General features: G+C 42.8%; 1 protein-coding gene across 20 annotated transcripts in view; it reads left to right on the top strand.

Annotated features, from left to right (window-relative positions):
* Ptk2 (protein tyrosine kinase 2) overlaps positions 1 to 18,258 on the top strand; it is a 252,149-nt gene that overhangs the window by 135,404 nt on the left and 98,487 nt on the right. For 16 of the 20 annotated variants that reach the window (XM_074069293.1, XM_074069292.1, XM_074069301.1 and 13 more), the window contains 4 exons: positions 4,927 to 5,034; positions 7,106 to 7,223; positions 10,929 to 10,959; positions 15,402 to 15,454. In XM_074069293.1, coding sequence (XP_073925394.1) covers positions 4,927 to 5,034; positions 7,106 to 7,223; positions 10,929 to 10,959; positions 15,402 to 15,454 — 310 coding nt within the window. The remainder of the gene's footprint in view (positions 1 to 4,926; positions 5,035 to 7,105; positions 7,224 to 10,928; positions 10,960 to 15,401; positions 15,455 to 18,258) is intronic. The other 4 variants (XM_074069295.1, XM_074069290.1, XM_074069291.1 and 1 more) reach the window with 1 other exon arrangement.

Below are 18,258 nucleotides of genomic sequence, written 5' to 3'. Positions count from 1 at the left end.
CTGTGTGTGTGAAGTAAGAACTATTTCCAGCTGTGTAGAGTAGAAGGTAAGGCAGGAGCAGTCCTGCAGAATCTCTCAGCCCACAGCAGATGTCCTTCTGCTTGCCTCTCTGCTGGCACATCATGCTCCTTGTCTCCTTGTGCCCTGCCTTGTGGCTAAGACCAACCCTCAGCACGTGCAGTGGCTCTTGTCCAGCTTGCTGATCCCGTCATTCTTTCATTTTCTCCTTCTGATTTGCATCAACCAACATTTCCAATGCATTGAGCCATTCCTTTCAGCATAGAAAAATAGATAATTTCATCCTAAAAATGCCCTTTCTCACTCCCATTCCCCTTTTTCTCTCCCTCTCCACATACTTCCTGCTTTAACTCTTTGCAGTATTGCAGATTTTTCTTGACAGACTGTTTAATTGCACTGCCTACAGTTCTTCCCATTCTCCTTCAACTTACTCCACCCAGACTTTCCTTGCCTACAACCGCCAGTCACTTTCCACAGTGACCCACATAGGTCCAGGCCGGCTTGGTGCTTCTGAGTCCTTTTTTACTTTACTTGCCTTCTCTGGCACTGTCCAGTAGCATCATGGCTAATACAAGCTTCACAGGTCATTTAAAATTTTTAGTTATTTCATTTTAAAAAGTAGACAGGTAAAATTAGTTTTAATACCACTTAATCCAATACATCCAAAATATCATTTCACTATATAATCAATATAAAAATGACTGAGCTGTGTATCATTCCAAGTCTTTGAAATCTGGATGGCATTTTACATTTCTCCGCGCTTCAGATTGGATGAGCCACAGACCACCAGCCGGTGCTTAAGAGCCAAGAATGGTTCCTACCCCGCACTGGGCGGTGCGGCCCTGAGCTCTCTTCTCCTGTGCCTTGCCTTATGTGTCACCCCATCAATTTGCAAGTGTGCTTTGTGCAGCAGCTTGGCGCTACGCAAGGGCTCATCTGGTATTCACATCTTAAGATGATCTCTGTGACCCTGACTATGATGCCCAAGTCTTAATCTCTTTCCTTAGTGAAGCATTTCCTAAGGTCCTGTTTTTGTTAGAGATTTTAACATGACCCCATCTATTACTTTGTCATAATCCTTATTGTAATGGTAATTTAGTGTTTACTTGCACAGTTATTTACTTAATGTATAATCCATGCTCACCACTGTATCCCTAATACTTGGCACAGAGCCTTGCACCTAATAAGTTCTCAAAGTTCACTCAGTCTCATGCCAGGTGTGGTCCTGCTTCCTTTGACATTGTGGTGGACAAGATGAGCATGGTATTCCCACCTTCGTGGGGCCTTCCTTCTGGTGTATGTAGAATGGATGAAAGGAAATAAGCAACAAAACTGATCTGTGATAAAAGGCTATAGTAGGGTGATGTGTGAGACAGTGTCTGAGGGTCTGATTTAGAGTGGATAGTCAACCCTTCTGAAGTCTGTCCTTTTTATATGAGATATTTGTTAATATCCTTTTGCTGTCCTAAAATTCAAATTACATATAATTTCAAAAAACCTTTCAAACGCTAATGTTCATCAAAATACATTGGAAGGCATTATCGTCAGGTGCACTTCTTTAAAAATTACTTAATTTCAGAGAAGATAACCAGAGTCTTTCCATACAAGAAGTATAAGAAAGTGATAGGGAAGAGAAGTTGTGTGACTAACCTTGGGGAGTATCAGAGACAAGCAAAACAACAGGTTAAAAAAAAAGAGTAAAAAGATAAGTTCAGCTGTAATTTCTATAACCAAAACTTCTTATTGTACTTTGGAAATGTTTTTAAAATTTGATGGACTGGGAATGTATTTCAGTGGTAGAGCACTTGTGCAAGACCCTGAGTTTGATCCTCAGGGAAAAAAAAAGAGAGAGGTAGCAGTAGCAGGAGCTGAGCTCCTCCTCTTTTCCTCTTACCTGGAACTGCCACTAACTTAACAGTGCTTGGCTGTGCACCTGTTAGGAGTCTCAGGGTTCTGCTACACATGCACATGCAGTTGCTACAAATTTGAGCTGTCAGTGGCTAGAATATCACAGCTAGCCTTGCCCTCCATGATGTCATGTGCCATGGAATGCCACAGATAGCACAGTGTGTCATAGTAAACTATGCTTCACTTTGAATTTGAATGCTTCCTAAACTGGAAACATGTTCTTTGGTGATGGGGTTTGAACTCATGGCCTTGGACATGCTAGACAAGCACTCTGCCACTGAGCTACATCCACAGGCACCCCCACCCCCACCCCCACTTTCTTTCTTTTTTTTTTTTTTTGTTGTTGAGCCAAGTTGGCCTAAGATTTGCAATCCTCCTGCCCCAGCCTCCTGAGTTTTGGAAATTACAGGCATTCACCATCACACCCTTCAGTTACACATAAATTGCATTCCTGGAAAATAAGTACCGACCATGCTTTGTTTTAAATGTTTTAAATTCTAGGGTCATATCTCTCACTAACATCTACTTACCAAGGGATGGGAAAGACATTTAGGACAGCTCCTCACGCATTGTGAGGGAACTTCACACATAGTGACCTTTAGCCACTCTAGCCATCTTTCATTCTTTGCTCTTCTAGTAGTTGGTCACCCACTGTGATGATTTTGCCCAGCAAGACTAGAGCACATCTCGGGGAAAGATCACAGTAGGGAATGAGGTCAGAGAGACAGGGAGAGGATGTCTCGCCACACAAAACACATAAGATATTGTGCTTGCTTTGTAGCTTTTAATGTAGGGAAACTGGCTGGACTTGGTAACTTGCCACTGTAATCGTAGCTACTGGCGAGGCAGAGATTGGGAGGTACACATTACAAGACCTCCTGGACAAAAAGTTAGCAAGATACCATCTCAGTCAATAAACTGAGTGTGGTGGTATGTGCTTGTAATCTCAGCTACTCGCAGGAGGCCATAGGTAGGAGAATTGAGGTCTGAAGCTGACAGAAGTTTGAGAGCCTACCTGTAAAATAGCTTAAAAGCAAAAATTGCCAGGAGTGTGGCTCAAGAGGAATAAAGCAGAGAAATAATATGATCTGACTGTTTTGGGTTTTTTGCAGGGGTTGTTTATTTTTGGGCCAGCCTGGACCACTATCTTCCAGGTAGCTGAGATGACAGGTACACACCACCAAGCCCAGCCACTTGTTGAAATAAGGTCTCATGAACTTTTGTTTTTGACTAGGCTGACCTCGAACCATAATCCTCTTGATCTCCACCTCCCAACTAGCTAGGATTACAGGCTTGAACCACTGTGCCCGGCTCTCGTGTACATTTAAAGTATCTCCATAGCTGGGCTCCAGTGGCTCACGCCTGTAATCCCAGCTACTCAGGAGGCAGAGATCAGGAAGATTGCGGTTTGAAGCCAGCCTGGGCAAATAGTTCAAAAGACTCTATCTTGAAAAAACCTTCACAAAAGAAAAAGTGGTGTGTGGGGGCTGGTGGAGTGGCTCAAGGTATGGGCCCTGAATTCAAGCCCTAGCACCACAAAAAAAAAAACGAAAAAAAAAAATCTTCCTGCCTGTAGGTAGGGTGGTGAATTATAAGGGTCAAGCACAGGTGATAAGAAACCAGATGGAAAGCATTGCAGTTTTCTCAACATGATGTATGCGTGGCACTGGGTGAGAGCGACACCTGTGTTGGTGAAGTGAGTGCATCCTGGGCATCTTTGCACTGAGGGTGTGAGGACTTGTTGAGAGCTGCGTAGATGTGCATGTGAAAGAGAGGAATCGTGACTACACGGTCAGCAATCTGGTTAAATATGATGTTTTTTACCAAGTGGGGAATCCTGGAGGCAGAACATGGCTCGACTGTGTTAAGTTTGTAATTTTTTTGTTTAGAGCTGTCTTGTAGGTTGTTGGGTGTGTGAGTCCAAGTTCCAGGGAGATGTCAAGGCTAGAGAGGTCACCTAACTCTGTCAGACTAGATGGTATGGGGCAGCTGGAGGGGAATGGAGAAGCCGGGCAGAGGAACAGTGAAAAGGGACCAGTATAGTAAGCGGACACCTCAAGTGCGAAAGATGGCCTGCCTGGAGGTCAGGAGAGTTGAATGTGCAGAGCATCCATGCTGCAGAGAAGCCTAGGACCTAGAAACTACCTGTGGTCTGGGGAAGGTAGATGGCGCCTGAAAACAAGGAAGGCGCTTTGCTGGGAAGGACACTGGTTCTGAGCCCAGACAGGCCCAGTGGCATCTTCTGTCTTCTGTGGGACGTGGACATGCTAATACCTTGTACAATGCTAAGAAAGGGCTTTAGGCTGGCAGTGTGGTTCAAGGGGTAATGGTAGAGCACCTGCCTAGCAAGTGCAAAGCCCTGAGTTCAAATCCCAGTACTCTCTCCCCCCAACAAAAAAAAAAGTGGCTTTAAGTAAACTCATTGTTTTGGAAGAAGTGGGTGGGAATCAGCACATGCAGAATGATTTGTGGTGGTAAAACCCAGGAAGATGGAAGACACATGTATTTTTTTTTTCTAAGAAGAAAAAGTGGCATTTAATCTAATGGAAAAAATGACCGTAGCCTCTCCAGGCAGGTCCAGAGTTCAGTCTGTGCAGGATGGGGCCTGTGCATACCTCCTGCCTCCCTAGCTCCATCGTAGTGTGAAGCTTCAGTCCACTTGAGAATTTAGTCAAGCACAGTGCAGGGTCTGTGAGAACGGGAACAGTGTGTCCACTACAACCATGAGTTGCAGACCTGGCTGGCAAGTGGGTCACAGTAAGGGTTCTTTCTGCTTCCCTTCTTCTTCCCCCTCTCTGGAGAAATTGTGCTTTGCCTACCCCCGGAGACGGTTGCACAACTGCTCCTTTGTGCGCTGTGTGGAGACCCTCCAGTTTGGGGAGGGTGCCTTCAAGAGAATTTTTGGGGTCGGGACCTCAAGCATCTCAAAGAACAGTTAACAGAGCCAGCGCAGCAAGACTTCCACCTGTGCTCTGAGCATCTTGTCTCTCCTTTCCAAAGCCCACACATCTGGCCGACTTCAACCAAGTGCAGACCATTCAGTATTCAAGCAGCGAAGACAAGGACAGGAAAGGAATGCTGCAGCTCAAAATTGCAGGCGCGCCTGAGGTAAGGGGACCCACAGCCACGCAGAAGGGAAGACCAGAAGGTGGTAGAGTTTCTCATACATGAAAGGGCTACATTGCAGACAGTAGTCCATGTGCTCCCAAATAGGATAGGAGACCCATTATAAGAATCAGCATTACTGTGAAGATGAAGAGGTTGTTATGAATGCTGCTTCCCGAGCTCTGCTGTGTGCGTGGGCAGTAATACTTGTGATAGGCCATGTGACACTCTCACAACCAAGCAAAGTAGGGACTTTGATCTATTTTGGTTAACTCCATTGTGTAGGTGAGGACTGTGGTAAGGCCGTGGTCATTGGTAGAGAGGAAGTTCACACGCTAGCAGTCTGGATCCATAGACTGTATTTTCAGTCACTGGGCAACAGTACTAACAGTGCACACCTGTAATCCCAGAACTCAGAGGCTGAGGCAGGAGGATCATGAGTTCAAATCTAGCCTGGGTTACATAGTAAGACCCTGTCTTAAAAAAAAAAAACCATCAACTACAATGAAAAGAGAGACAGACAGAAAAAGAAAGAAGTGGCACGAAAAATTCCCACTTGGTGAGTATGTCGTAGCAAAGGAGGCCCACCTTCCTTACTTGCAGATTTATTACCTGCGGTCTTGACCAAGCCCAGTCAAAATAATAAATACATACATACCAAAGACATTTCTAAAACAAACATTTTTAATTCTCTTGCTTGCATCAGACCTCTTAGCATGCAGAGAAGCTCTCAGTCTTGCATTACCGTCAGTTGTGTTTGAATTGTGTGCTCTGCTGAGTGTTTTCCTGCTCTTGATTTCATTAAAATCTGCCTCTGAAAAAGCACATGTTGCCCAAAGAGCAAGGTCAAAGTTACTGTGCTTAATGAAGTGAGAATTTAAATTTGTTGAAAGTGGCATGTCTTTAGTGGAAGTTGGGTAGTGTTTTGGGAAATTAATCGAGCATCCATAGGACAGTGGTGAACTCTAGGCCTCCTGAGCATGTATGGCTTTTCCACGGTGGGTCTCCTGTATGGCCACTCTGGAAGCAGGATAGAGCACACTGACAAGGAAGCCTTGGGTGGCACAGTTTTGTGACCATAAAGCACCCTGTCTGGAGTTCCTGTCCCATAGCAGTTGCAGCATTTCTCACTTTGTCACTTGGTCTGCTCTGTGATCCTGTGACTTCGGTGATGTCTGAGGCTCTAGGAAATGTGTTATTGATCACTACATAATATGGAAAACTTGTTACAAATCTAAATTTCCTATACCAGTTTCAGTAATGAGGTTCCACCTTCATTTTAAGTTGTGCTTTTATTTTATTTATTTATTTATTTATTCTGGAGGTAGGGTCTTGCTATGTAGCCCAGGCTGGCCTTGAATTCAGAATCTTCTTGCCTCTGTGACCCGAGTGCTGTGATTAACAGATCTGAAGCACTACACCTGGTTTATTCTTTCACTTTCGTATTCACAAAATAACACTTAGGGTGACACAGGTGCGAGAAGTCATTCATATGAAAGGAGATTAGGGATAGACACATGAGTTAGGACATACATGTTTATATTTGAAAATAAAATCGTTTTTACTGTCTCTTGGTTAACAGACATATCTCATAGAAGAACATGCTTGATGCTGAGAGAGTAACGTTTAAGCTTCTGGCCAGAACATGCTATGCATGCTAAAAATAATGAAATTTTATCATTGTTCTTTAATGCTGTTTTAAAAAATAGTGATGGATAGTTGATAAAGATTTACTCCACGTTAGTCTCACTCCTAAAACAACTTGGGCCTTAACTTACTGATTAAATTCTTCTCTTAGAGTGTGTTAAAGGGTGAGACTTTTTAATGAAAATAAAAATCTCTTTCCTACCTCCTTTTGTTTAAGTGGCTTTCTTTTTTCTCTGAGTTTGTCTTTCATATGTCCTGGAAGTAATGTTCTTGAACATCAAACTTCCTTCCCTCAAATCTTCTGACAGATCTTGTTTCACTCCCACTTTGTTTCCAAGTGTTTTTAGAAGTCTGATGTCATGGCACAGCTGTCCTTTTGATTACTGGGAAGAACAATAATGTCTCTTTCTTGGTCTTTCCCATTTAGCCTCTGACAGTGACAGCACCGTCCTTAACTATAGCAGAGAACATGGCTGACCTGATAGATGGATACTGCCGACTGGTGAACAGAGCCACGCAGTCCTTCATCATCAGACCCCAGAAAGGTGAGGCTCTGTTCTTCATTTCTGTAATGGTGTAAATGTGAAAGCTGGGTGATTTGCTCAGCCCCTATCATCTGGATGCTTGTTTTTCTGGGGACAGTGAACGAGGACATCCAAACCAAACACTGGCTAGAATAGAGTGCAAAGACAACCTTGTCTGTGTTTATAGTATCATGTTTTGAGCAACTTAAGAGTGTTTTTTAAGTTGCCATTAGTAGTTTTAAATAAACTTTTGAGATTATAGTCTGAGTTTTAAAAGGTGCCCCTTGTAATTTACATTAAATAAGGTCTCCTTATTTTTCCTATATATTTCAAAAGCTTAGAATAGTAGAAGAAAATAATTTTAAGTCATTATGTGAAATCAAAGACTAGTGTGAGTAAATATCCTAGAAACAAGACTGTGTCACTGCAGAGCAGACGTGAGGGAAGCTTGCCAGCATAGAGCAGAGGGTGTCACTGACAACCTGGAGTTCTGAAATAATCAAGTGAAGGTGTCCTGGCAGGACACGTGTGTGGTGGGAAACAAGAAGAGCGTGGAAATTGGATTTGATCAGTTCATAAGCTTATATTGTGAACCTATTGGTGCTCCTGTCTGTAAACTCCATAAAGTAGAGATCAGCACTTGTCTTTTGTGGAACCAGAATACTTAAAGTACAGAAAGGTGCTGGCAGCGCAGGGCTCAAGCTCATCTGTGCTATATTGTTGTTGTTCCCCTTGTGTCTCCTGGTGGTGGTGAGATCGTGACACACTCCATCAACCTTGACTTTGAGTCAGCTCTCACTGTGCAGGTGGACCCTGTGTACATGCAGTTTGCCTCCATTGCTGAGGCCCCTTCTTGAGCTGACCTCGGTGACCAGGGTGATCATAAAGATCCTCATACCCTGGGTGATGTGTGTCCAGCAAGCTGATGACCAGGGCAGAGAGCTACATGAGGTGAAACAGATGACAAGGGCTGGAAGCCCCTACCAGGCAGGGAAGTGCTGTGGGGATGGACAGGGTATGGAGTAGGGCGTGTGCACATGAGTGTGGGTGAGTGTTTCAACCTGAGTCGTAGGCCCCTGTGTTTAAAAGGTGGTGACGTTGTGCTCTGAAACCACAGCCACAAGTAACTCATTGACCACCTTCTGCATGGTGCCAGGAGATGGAGCATCAGGCAGAGTGTTTTCCCAGTAATGCCTATTTGGTTTTTTCTAAAATGTACATGTACATTTTTGTTGAAGTTTTCTTTATCTGAAATGTCATGATGAAATCGCTTTCAGAAATGTCTGAAGCTCCCCTCAGTAAAGCCTTTGAGCTGTGAGCACTTGATTTTTCACTTCATGCTTTAAACAGGAGTACCTTGCAAATGTCACTTAAATGTTTAGAGAATTCCTACAGAAAGATAATGCTTTGGGGCCCATGTTAATGTAGCAGATTGCCTGTCTCCTTCTTAATAAATAATTCTCTGAATGTCATTCTAATTTGCCAGTGTCCTGTATCAGTATATTTTGTGTGCTCTGAGCCATTCCAAGACTAAAGCTCAGCCTCCCCTTGTGCTGATTTCACAGTTCTTTAGCTTTCTGCCCCTTAGGGAGAATCATTTTACAAGTTCCTTTCCCATGGAAGAACATGAGTGCGAATGTGCTGGTCACGAAGTCCAGGCATTGATTGCTACCAATTTTATACTGTTTTTATACAATGAGTTATTATGCTTGATAGATAGCTTATTCTGAATCATAGCAATTTTGTATATTACATGACTTTTTTTGTGGTACTGGGGATGAAACCTTGGACATTATGCATGCTAAGTAAGCTTTTTACCCCTGAATTACATACTTCGCCCTGTTTTTTTTTTTGGTTTTTTGGGGGTTTTTTAGCACGACTACTTAAGAAAATATTAGAGTGAAATATTCAAAACATTAAAAAGTATAGAATAATGCAACAAAACTTCCCCTGCCCTCCCTCATAGCCTCTGTCTTTCTTTCTCCTTCCAATAAAGAGTTTTAGTAGAACTGTGGGTATATTTTTAAAAGTTTGATACATAACATACTTGAGATTTCATTTAGGGTGTTTCACAGTCTCATGTATAGGATACTTACTTTGTGGAAGTTTGCTGTCTCACAATCCTTCAGTTGGTTGTTCCTCATTTACAGTCTCCTTTTGCCCACGTCTGGCTACTTAGGAAGGCTGCGCTATCCACAGTGAAATAGCCGGTTTCTTTCTCTCTCATAGGAAGTAGAAATTTCAACAAAGAGTAATTATCAGTGTTAGGTGTCAGATGGTGGTGATAGTGTTGGAGGGATAATAAACTTCACAATCAGGCTTTTTCCATTATGTAAATTTGGTGTTTGTGGTGGGGTTTGGTTATGTTCCTTTTGTAAACTGGGAGTCTCAACAGCGAGCAGATGCACTGGCTTACACGCCTGCAGCGTTATCTAGGCCTTGCAGTGACACCTGCACATTTAGTAGTAGGACCTGAGTTGTATGTGAGTAAACTGTGATCCAGAAAGAGTAAGTCACCTGGGAGCCCCAGGCTGATTGGTACTTGGTAGTGAAGGAAGAAGATGCTTCTCAATGGACTGTGAGCCATCTTAGGGACAATGCTGAGCAGATGAGCAGTTTGTAATAGTCTTCTGTGGCTAAATGCCACAGATAGGGCCCCTGTAGATGGTGCGCTTGAATTAAGGTTCAGAGTATTGCTAAGAAGGAATGATGTTTCCACATTTCAAAAAGCTACTTTCAAGGTAAGGAGGGTACCTTCAGGGAGGTGTGGTGTCCAGTAGGACCTGGGACTAGCAGAAAGTGGGGCTTGGAGGGAAGGTTCTCAGCCAGATGCCTCATGGGCTCATAAGGTGGTTGTTGAGCACCTGCCCCTTTCCGGGCTCAACTGTACAGAGGCCAGGTTGAAGCAGCCAGCAGAAGGGAAATGCCACGGGGGTATAAATAGATTTACAATAAACAGAATAAGTAAACTAGTAGACAAATATATATGTGTGTGTATATGTGCAACAAAGTATATATTGTATCAAGAGGTACTCAGATGTATTGAGAAAATCAAATAGCATTTGAAATGTTAGAAACCAGGGAGGGCTCAGTGTTTACTGGTTCACAGAGAGAGAGATGGAGAACACAGCTTTCTAGTCATTGAGCAAAATCCTGAGATTTTCTGGGATTGAGCCCACAAGACCTAGTCACTGTGGCCAAAGGGATGGAGCTGTCCTCAGCTAGAAGCCACCTGCACCTTCCATGGATGACTGCCTGCCATACTCTGCTGCCTGGTTTTGCCTGATACATTAGTTCCTCTGGCAGCCCCCACACCTGTGCTTCCTGCATAGGTTTTGATGGTGTTGGTAGTGAATGGGTTTTTTTTGGGTTTTTTTTTTTTTTCAAACCATAGTTTGTTAGGGCCTTTGGCAAGGCATGTTGCTTGGGTTTTAAGAAATCCTTCATGTTTTAGTCTCCTGGGAAAGAGATCTTTGCTCTGTTTGCCAGTTCTTTATTATGATTCTACAGTACCTTTTAAACAATATGTACCTAACAGCTAATGTTTTCTGTGAGTATTGGACATAGAGCCATAAAGGGCAAGACAGAAACCGTGCTGTGGCTTCTATAAGTGATTTTCACTAAAGTACCAGAGCAAGGCTCATCCTTCCTACTGGACTTACATGCATAGTCTTCTCAGAAGAAATACGAGGAGCCTCACCTCTCTTTCTCCTTTCTTTCCCCCAGAAGGTGAACGGGCATTGCCATCAATACCAAAGTAAGTGTTACTTCATGCATATATTACTCAGTTTGTTTGGAAATTTTAAGGATGCCATTGTACTTTATCATTCACTATTCTGAAAAAAAAATTTCTCTATCAATGATTAAAGACTTAGAAAAATAAATAATTCTAGAAAGAAGTCAAAACAGTTATAAATGAAGGATTTAATTTCAATTAAAACATTTTAGGGTGGGCATAGTGGCTCATGCCTGTAATCCTCACTACACAGGATTCAGAGATCAGCCCAGGTAAAAAAGTTAACACAATCTCATGTCAACCAATAAGCCAGGTGCAGTGATACATGCCTGTGGTCCCAGCTATAAGCGGGGGCTGTTGTAGGAGAATTGCAGTTCAGGCCATCCCAAACAAAAACCCTACCTCTAAAATAACTAAAGCAAAAAAGGGGGGAGGGGCAGCCTGGATGCTTGGCTTAGGTAGTAGAGTGCCTAGCTAGCAAGCATAAGGCTCTGGGTTCAGGCCTTAGTACTGCCAAAACAATTCCTTTTATATCATTAACACGGACCTTTATAGGAACCTGAAAATAGGTACCATTCTGGCTATTTTCACAAGTAGGAAAATTAAATAAAAGTAATTTAGGTGATGATTTTACTTGTTTATGTCACAAATTCATAGTAGGCATGTTAGTCTACAAAGTTAAGTCAAACAGTAATGCTGAAAATTTGTGCTGTTGTTTCTGTGTTCTTTGCCAGCGTGCTAGGATCTGAGGGGCTAAGATAAAGAAGTTAAACTCTAGCCATTCAGGCACACAGGTGAGGAAATCATGTGGGAGGTGCTCACAGGTGCTCTGAGTGCTCGAGGCACTCGAGGAGGAATGGTGACGTGGAGGCATAGGGTTGAAAAGAATCAGCTGTGTTTGGTGGCACACACCTGTGATCCTCACTGTTCATGAGAGGAGGCACGAAGGTCACAGTCTGAGACCTCCTAAAGGATCAGTGCCCTAACTCAGAAACAAAACACAAAAACTGAAAAGGACCTGGAGTGTAGCATAGCTTATGAGGTAGAGCACTTGTCTAGTGTAGGTGAAATCCTGGGTTCAATACCCAATACCAAAAAAAAAAGGCTGTCAAACTGGGGCTCATCTTTGTACTCTCTCCCTTCTCCAAGGTCCACTTTTGCTGCCTTTTTTTTTCCTTGTGGGACTGAGGTTTGAACTCGGGGTTTTGTGCTTGCAAAGCAGGCACTCTACCATTTGAGCCACACCTCCAGTCCCGTTTTGCTCTTGTTAGGTTGGAGATGGAGGTCTCACAAACTGTTTGCCTGGGCTGGCCTTAAACCTCAATCCTCCCTATCTCAGCTGCCCAAGTAGCTGGAATTAGAATAGTGAGCCACTGAACTCGGCTCACTTCCACATCTTAAATGCACCAGATCATGCACATCACCACCTTCTCGTTGTCACCTCATGGGGCCACTCTAGTATATCCCATTTTGGGGACCCCCAAGACCACCTAGGTCCAGCAGTTCTCTAGAATTCCAAACTGAGTGTGTGGTCATGTGCACAATTGTGATTTATTACAGCCAAGGGCAAGAATATGTCCTTGGAGTCCAAGGAAGCCAAGAAGCAAGCTTTTGAGGGCCCATTGCAGTGGCGTCCCACAGGCATGCTGAGGTCTCCAGCATGAGTTAGGGACAGAAGCATGAAGTTGTTTCCCATCCAGACTTGGTGACCGAGGGTTTTAGAGAGGCCGGTTGCATGCGCACCTGTACCTGGCATGTACTGGAAGGCCAGCCTCCCAGAAAAATAGCAGGAGCCCAGCATAAGCCACATTGTATGTGAGCAGTTTAAGCCCATCGAGCCACCCTTACCAGCCAGGGGATGGTGGAAACTCCTCCTCAAATCCAAGTCCCCAGGCCCTTGCTAAAGCCAACCTTGTAAGCAGGTTGTCAATTCATGTCTGCGTACCTCCTGCTATACCTGGAGGCTGTCTAGTTCTGTTCATCATTCTGTCCTTTCTTGATACAGTTCCAGGGACTGTTTGAGTTAAAACTCTTGGCTGACTTGCTGTGCTCTTTGGACAAGTTCCAGCATCCTTCACCTAGCTTGCAGGGGCTTGCCCAGCTGTTCTCTGCTCACTCATCTTGCCTTGAGCAGTTGTTTTTTTTGTTCCTGTAACATAACATCTGCTCAGTACTTACCACGCTTTGAAAATGTCCTCTTGGTCTGCACACCCTCCACTCTTATGGCCATGGAGCTCCTGTGCAACTCATGCAGGCATTAGCAGGATGCGTACCTGATCAGTGTGCCAGAGATGTGAGGGAGAGGAAGGGATGGGCACAGCAGTTTCTCCTGGCTCTGAGGAAGTGAGTCACACTCAGCACTGTCGGAGAGACACTGAATGGTGTCTCACGTCTGGCCAGCACCTTGTGCTTGCTTATGGTATCTTCAGTTGAACAAGTTAGGAATGATTTGGGAAATTATGACACAGGAATCATAAGCCTAGATCTAAAAATGAGTGAAGAAGGCAGTAAGTTACAAGTTGTTAACACACTGGAAAAACTAAGTAATAAAGTAAACTTTAAAAGAATGGTAGTTTCACAATCTTTGAGCGGCAGTCAAGCTACTGATGAGCTCAAGCCAGCTGGGAAGACTGGTGGTAGTGACAGCAAGAATTCTGTGTGGCCAGGAAGACCCAGTGTTTAGGCTACAGTATACAGAAGCAATCAATGTAGTCCCCTTATAAGGGGGCACCATGACAACTCAGTGAATACACCTCAGTGGTGGCTGTGCTAAATCTTATAGCCACAATAGGAGAGAAACTAACTTGTTAGAAAATAACCTCAGTTAAATTTTTAAAGATAAAAGATTTCAGATATTTGCAGGATTTATTAAAGTACTTAATTCTATGCTTTATGTTATTATTAATTATAGAGGTTTAGTAGTTTCATGTAGAATATTTCTAGTTCTCAAACAAATCTAGTATTTCAAGTTCAGATATTTCCTATTATCAATTCTGTGTTTTAGGAAGAATTTCCATTCAGTACTTCTATGGTAAATGCTGTGGACCTAGGTGAGGGTTTTTTTTTTTTTTTTGAACTCAGGACCTTGTGCTTGCTAGGCAGGCACTTTACCACTTGAGCCACTCTGACAGCCCCTTAAGTGAGGTTTTTTTAATAAAAAAGACCAAGACAATTAACATTGAAAGCTTACGATGTTCCTTTTCAGTGTGTTTGTGCTTTCCAAAAAAAAATTTAAACTCTGCTTGCATTTTTTTAAATGTCACCAAAATTTTTACCCAAAATTATTTTATGCAAGTAAATACATAAAATAATAATATCTTTGACTCATTTCATTAACCAGCTATATTAAGATTACTTTTTTCAGTCCGTAAACAATAATACATATTAATGTACTTCCTGACTTTTTTTTTTACATGCTATAAGTTTAAGAAGGACCACTCATGCTATATGGCTTCCATATGTTTTAGAGAACAAAATTCAGTTCCAGGTGTATGGCTTTTTCTTTTAACTTGTGTGCAGTCTCTTTCAGCCTAGCATTTAGAAGCAAAATTTTGTATAACCTATATACACCATTGCATGGTTTAAGTGACTGTTGTGAGTAGCTTTCTCAGAGCACTTCATCAGCTCTTCAGTTGTCTTATTTTTGTAATTAATTGATTAGCTTCATTTCTTTTGCTAGTGTGGAGCCCCGTGCTTTGCACACGTTAGGCAAGTGGTCTTCCACTGAACTGCACTGCACCCACATCCCAGTTGCATATTTTAATTTCTGATCTTTGAAGCATTAAAGCAGCCTGTCATGTTAAGTACCTCAGGAAGTAGAATCCAAATTTAAAAATATCACATATGGGCTGACAGGATGGCTCATGTGGCAGAGCACCTGCCTAGCAACTGTAAGACCCTGAGTTCAAACTCCAGTACTGCCAAAAAAACTAAAAAACTAGCTAGCATTTGTTGCCCTTAACGCAGAGAAACTAAAGCAGATACCTTAAAGCAACTGAGGCCAATAGGAAAAGGGGAACAGGTACTAGAGAAAAGGTGAGATCAAAAGGAATTAACCTAGAAGGTAACACCCACGCACAGGAAATCAATGTGAGTCAATACCCTGTATAGCTATCCTTATCTCAACCAGCAAAAACCCTTGTTCCTTCCTATTATTGCTTATACTCTCTCTACAACAAAATTAGAAATAAGGGCAAAATAGTTTCTGCTGGGTATTGATGGGGTGGGGGGAAGAGGGAGGGGGCGGAGTGGGTGGTAAGGGAGGGGGTGGGGGCAGGGGGGAGAAATGACCCAAGCCTTGTATGCACATATGAATAATAAAAGAAAAATGAAAAAAAAGAAAATAAACCATATCTCCAGTGTAATTTTTGCGGGTGATGGCATTGGTGTCCTAGTCCAAGGTTGTCATCCTTGCGAGGATGGTCCTTGGAAGGGCAGCACTTACTTTCTCTCATCTGTTGCAGGTTGGCCAACAGCGAAAAGCAAGGCGTGCGGACACACACAGTCTCTGTATCAGGTAAGGGCTCGGAATAGAGATCTGGAGCACAGGGACAGGAACGTCACGGATGTCCCTCCATTTTAGTATGATTGCTTCATTCTAGAGCAGCTTATAAAAGATTTGCATGATTTACCATCAGATAGTTTTTGAGTAAATTTTAATTTTAGAAGAGACATATGTGAAATGCCAGATTACTCACCAGTAAATTATGTAGAATTTCAAGTTATTTTTTAATTTAACTGTCATGTTAGTCATATTTAGAATGAAAATTTTAACTTTTGAATTGCCATTATCATTTGTCTTTGTAATTTAGCCAGATTTAACAGTGTATACTTTGTTTATTGGTTTTTGTAGTTCAAGTGTAAAACATTTTTAAATGGTGTTTGGATATTATTTTTTAATATAGTTAAGATACTTACATAAGCTTTTGTCTTAACTATTTTACTTTTCTTGGTATGCTTTCAAAATATATGTGCCTTTTTTCCATCTAAAAATGTTGAAGATGGAGGAAAGGAAGGTTGAGGAGAAAGCATCTTCCAGGGGCCCAAGCTGGGTATCTTAACATACATATACTCTGCTGTTTATACACGCACATGTGTCCCCATGTACGTCTGTACTCACACATGTACGTCCTCTGTTCTTAGGTACATATGTGAATATGTAAGTTGTGTTTCTAAAATAATACCTTCTAGGTAATTTTGTATCTGACTTAGAAAGGATTCAATTCCTGTTTGAGTCAGCTTTTGCTGAAATTTAGTTTTGTGCTTTGTTTGGCCTCATTGATACTAGATTCTCTTTTAGTGTCCAACATAAAAACATAACTACTTGTTTGTTTGTCATGTACAAACATCCCACAGATCCGTTCTGCAGAAGTGTTTATGCTTGTATTTACACACCTAGCAGTCACACTTAGCCGTGCATGGTGTGCAATAGTGTGACAGCTTAAGGAGTCATTGTTTGCTTCCTGAGACAAGCTTGCTGGTCTGACCAGACAGCATCAGGGTTGCTGCTTGTTCTCCAGTACGTATTAATCATCCACAAGTATAGCCCATAACTTATGGAGTAACCTGAGCTTCTAGAAGAGATGCTGGGCACCTGTAGCCCTCTGTGTTTGTACTTGTTCAGTCCACAGCAGGTACATGTACAGATTTACAGAGTTTATAATCTTGTGGAGAGACCAGCCACCACATCTCACAATGGGAATCTAGAGTCGTTCACAGGCAGTGCAGTTTATCCTTAACACCAGCCTGAAAGGTAGCTTTGGGGATGAGCCCGGGAACTAGTGACTGCCCTAGCTATGTACATGCCACATACATTCCCCACATCACCCCAGGCATGAGAATGAGCTGGAACGTCCTTCTGAAGCCCTATTTCTGGCATCTATCTTTAGGTGGCACAGCAAGCCCTAGTGAAGCCTTCAGACTTCATCCATCTGTTTTGCTAATTTGTATTCATCAGCATCCGCCATTCCTCAGGTTTCTTTAGCAGTTGGTCATCATCAGAGCTCTGCATTTTCCTTTCCCACACAGCCCTTCCTTGCTGTTTCCCCATTTCCATCTTATCTCAGAAGCCCAGGGCTGGCAGAGTAGCTCAGGTGATGAGTGTGCTTGCCTAGCAAGGTGAGGCCCTGAGTTCAAACCCCAATTCCACCCAAAAAAAAAAAAAAATTTATTTCAGAAGAAAGTGGCTGGTCTTTAACGAGCACTGTGAGGAGGCACCATTCCCAGCTCTGTAGATTATTAACTCCTGTTGTCCTTACAGCAGACTGACGAGATTGTTTCTCTTAATGGGTAGAGAAAGAGACTAAACCCCAGAGAGGTTATAATTTGCTCATGGTTGCACAGTTAGCAAAGGCAGAATTGTTGCTCCAACCGTGGTATCTGACTTCAGCCCCTGTCTTCTCTTCTCATGATTCTTCCCAAAGCACCTTAATGAGGAGGTCATACTCCTTCTCTCTGTCACTTCTTTGATGGCTCTACGCTAATTTATATAAGTAATCCTCTGGTCAGAAACTTTCAGTAATAATTTAGTACCCATCAAACTGATTCTCAGGCTGTAGTTTAGCCATCCAAGGCCATCACCTGCTTACAGCCCACCTCCTGTTTCCCACTCTTCCCTCATCCACATGAAGCTTGTCCCCCTCCCCTCCTCTCCTCTTCCCTCCCCTCCCCCAGGCTCCCTTACATCTCTGCTGGAGCTGTCCCATCAGCCCCATTCGTTCTTTCCCTCATATGTCCTAGTCTCTTTGTTCTCCAGAACTGATGATACTTTGATACATAAGTGTGGCTGGGTGATTTACAGACTCAGGCATAGAGGAATTATCAGTGTCCAGTGCACAGTTAAGATGTTTCTAATGTTGAGAATCCTGTTGATCCTTAGTCATGCCACCCACAGCTTGTTCACCTAGATAGAGTCAGGCTAGCAAGAAAGGTCTGTTCTGTCTTCAACAAAGACTGTGAGACATCATACCTGACTGACCTGTGCATTTAGTCTAAGAGCTGCTATTTGACATTTCTAGGAAGGTCTTTGTTAAGCCTAGAAGTCCAGTACTATTAACATATCCTGAGGTTATTTCTCTCTCCTGGGGGTGGGGTGCTGACACTATGGTTAGGACCCAGTAGACCCTGTAGAATTCTGCATCTGTTCCCCACAGTAAACCTGTTCTGTCTGCAAGCTGATAGGAAGAGTTTGCAGCCCTGTCGGCTGCACAGATTCTCTGCTTCATTTAATCGTTACAGACTCTATAAGAATGACATCATTCCAGTTTACATTAACCCATGCAACTAAGACCACCCAATGCTTGTTGTGTATCTAGCACTCTC

The sequence above is a fragment of the Castor canadensis genome, chromosome 3 (assembly GCF_047511655.1).
Source record: "Castor canadensis chromosome 3, mCasCan1.hap1v2, whole genome shotgun sequence".
Lineage (NCBI taxonomy): Eukaryota > Metazoa > Chordata > Mammalia > Rodentia > Castoridae > Castor > Castor canadensis.
The sequence above is the reverse complement of the archived record's forward strand: the minus strand, read 5'-3'. Positions and strand labels throughout refer to the sequence as shown.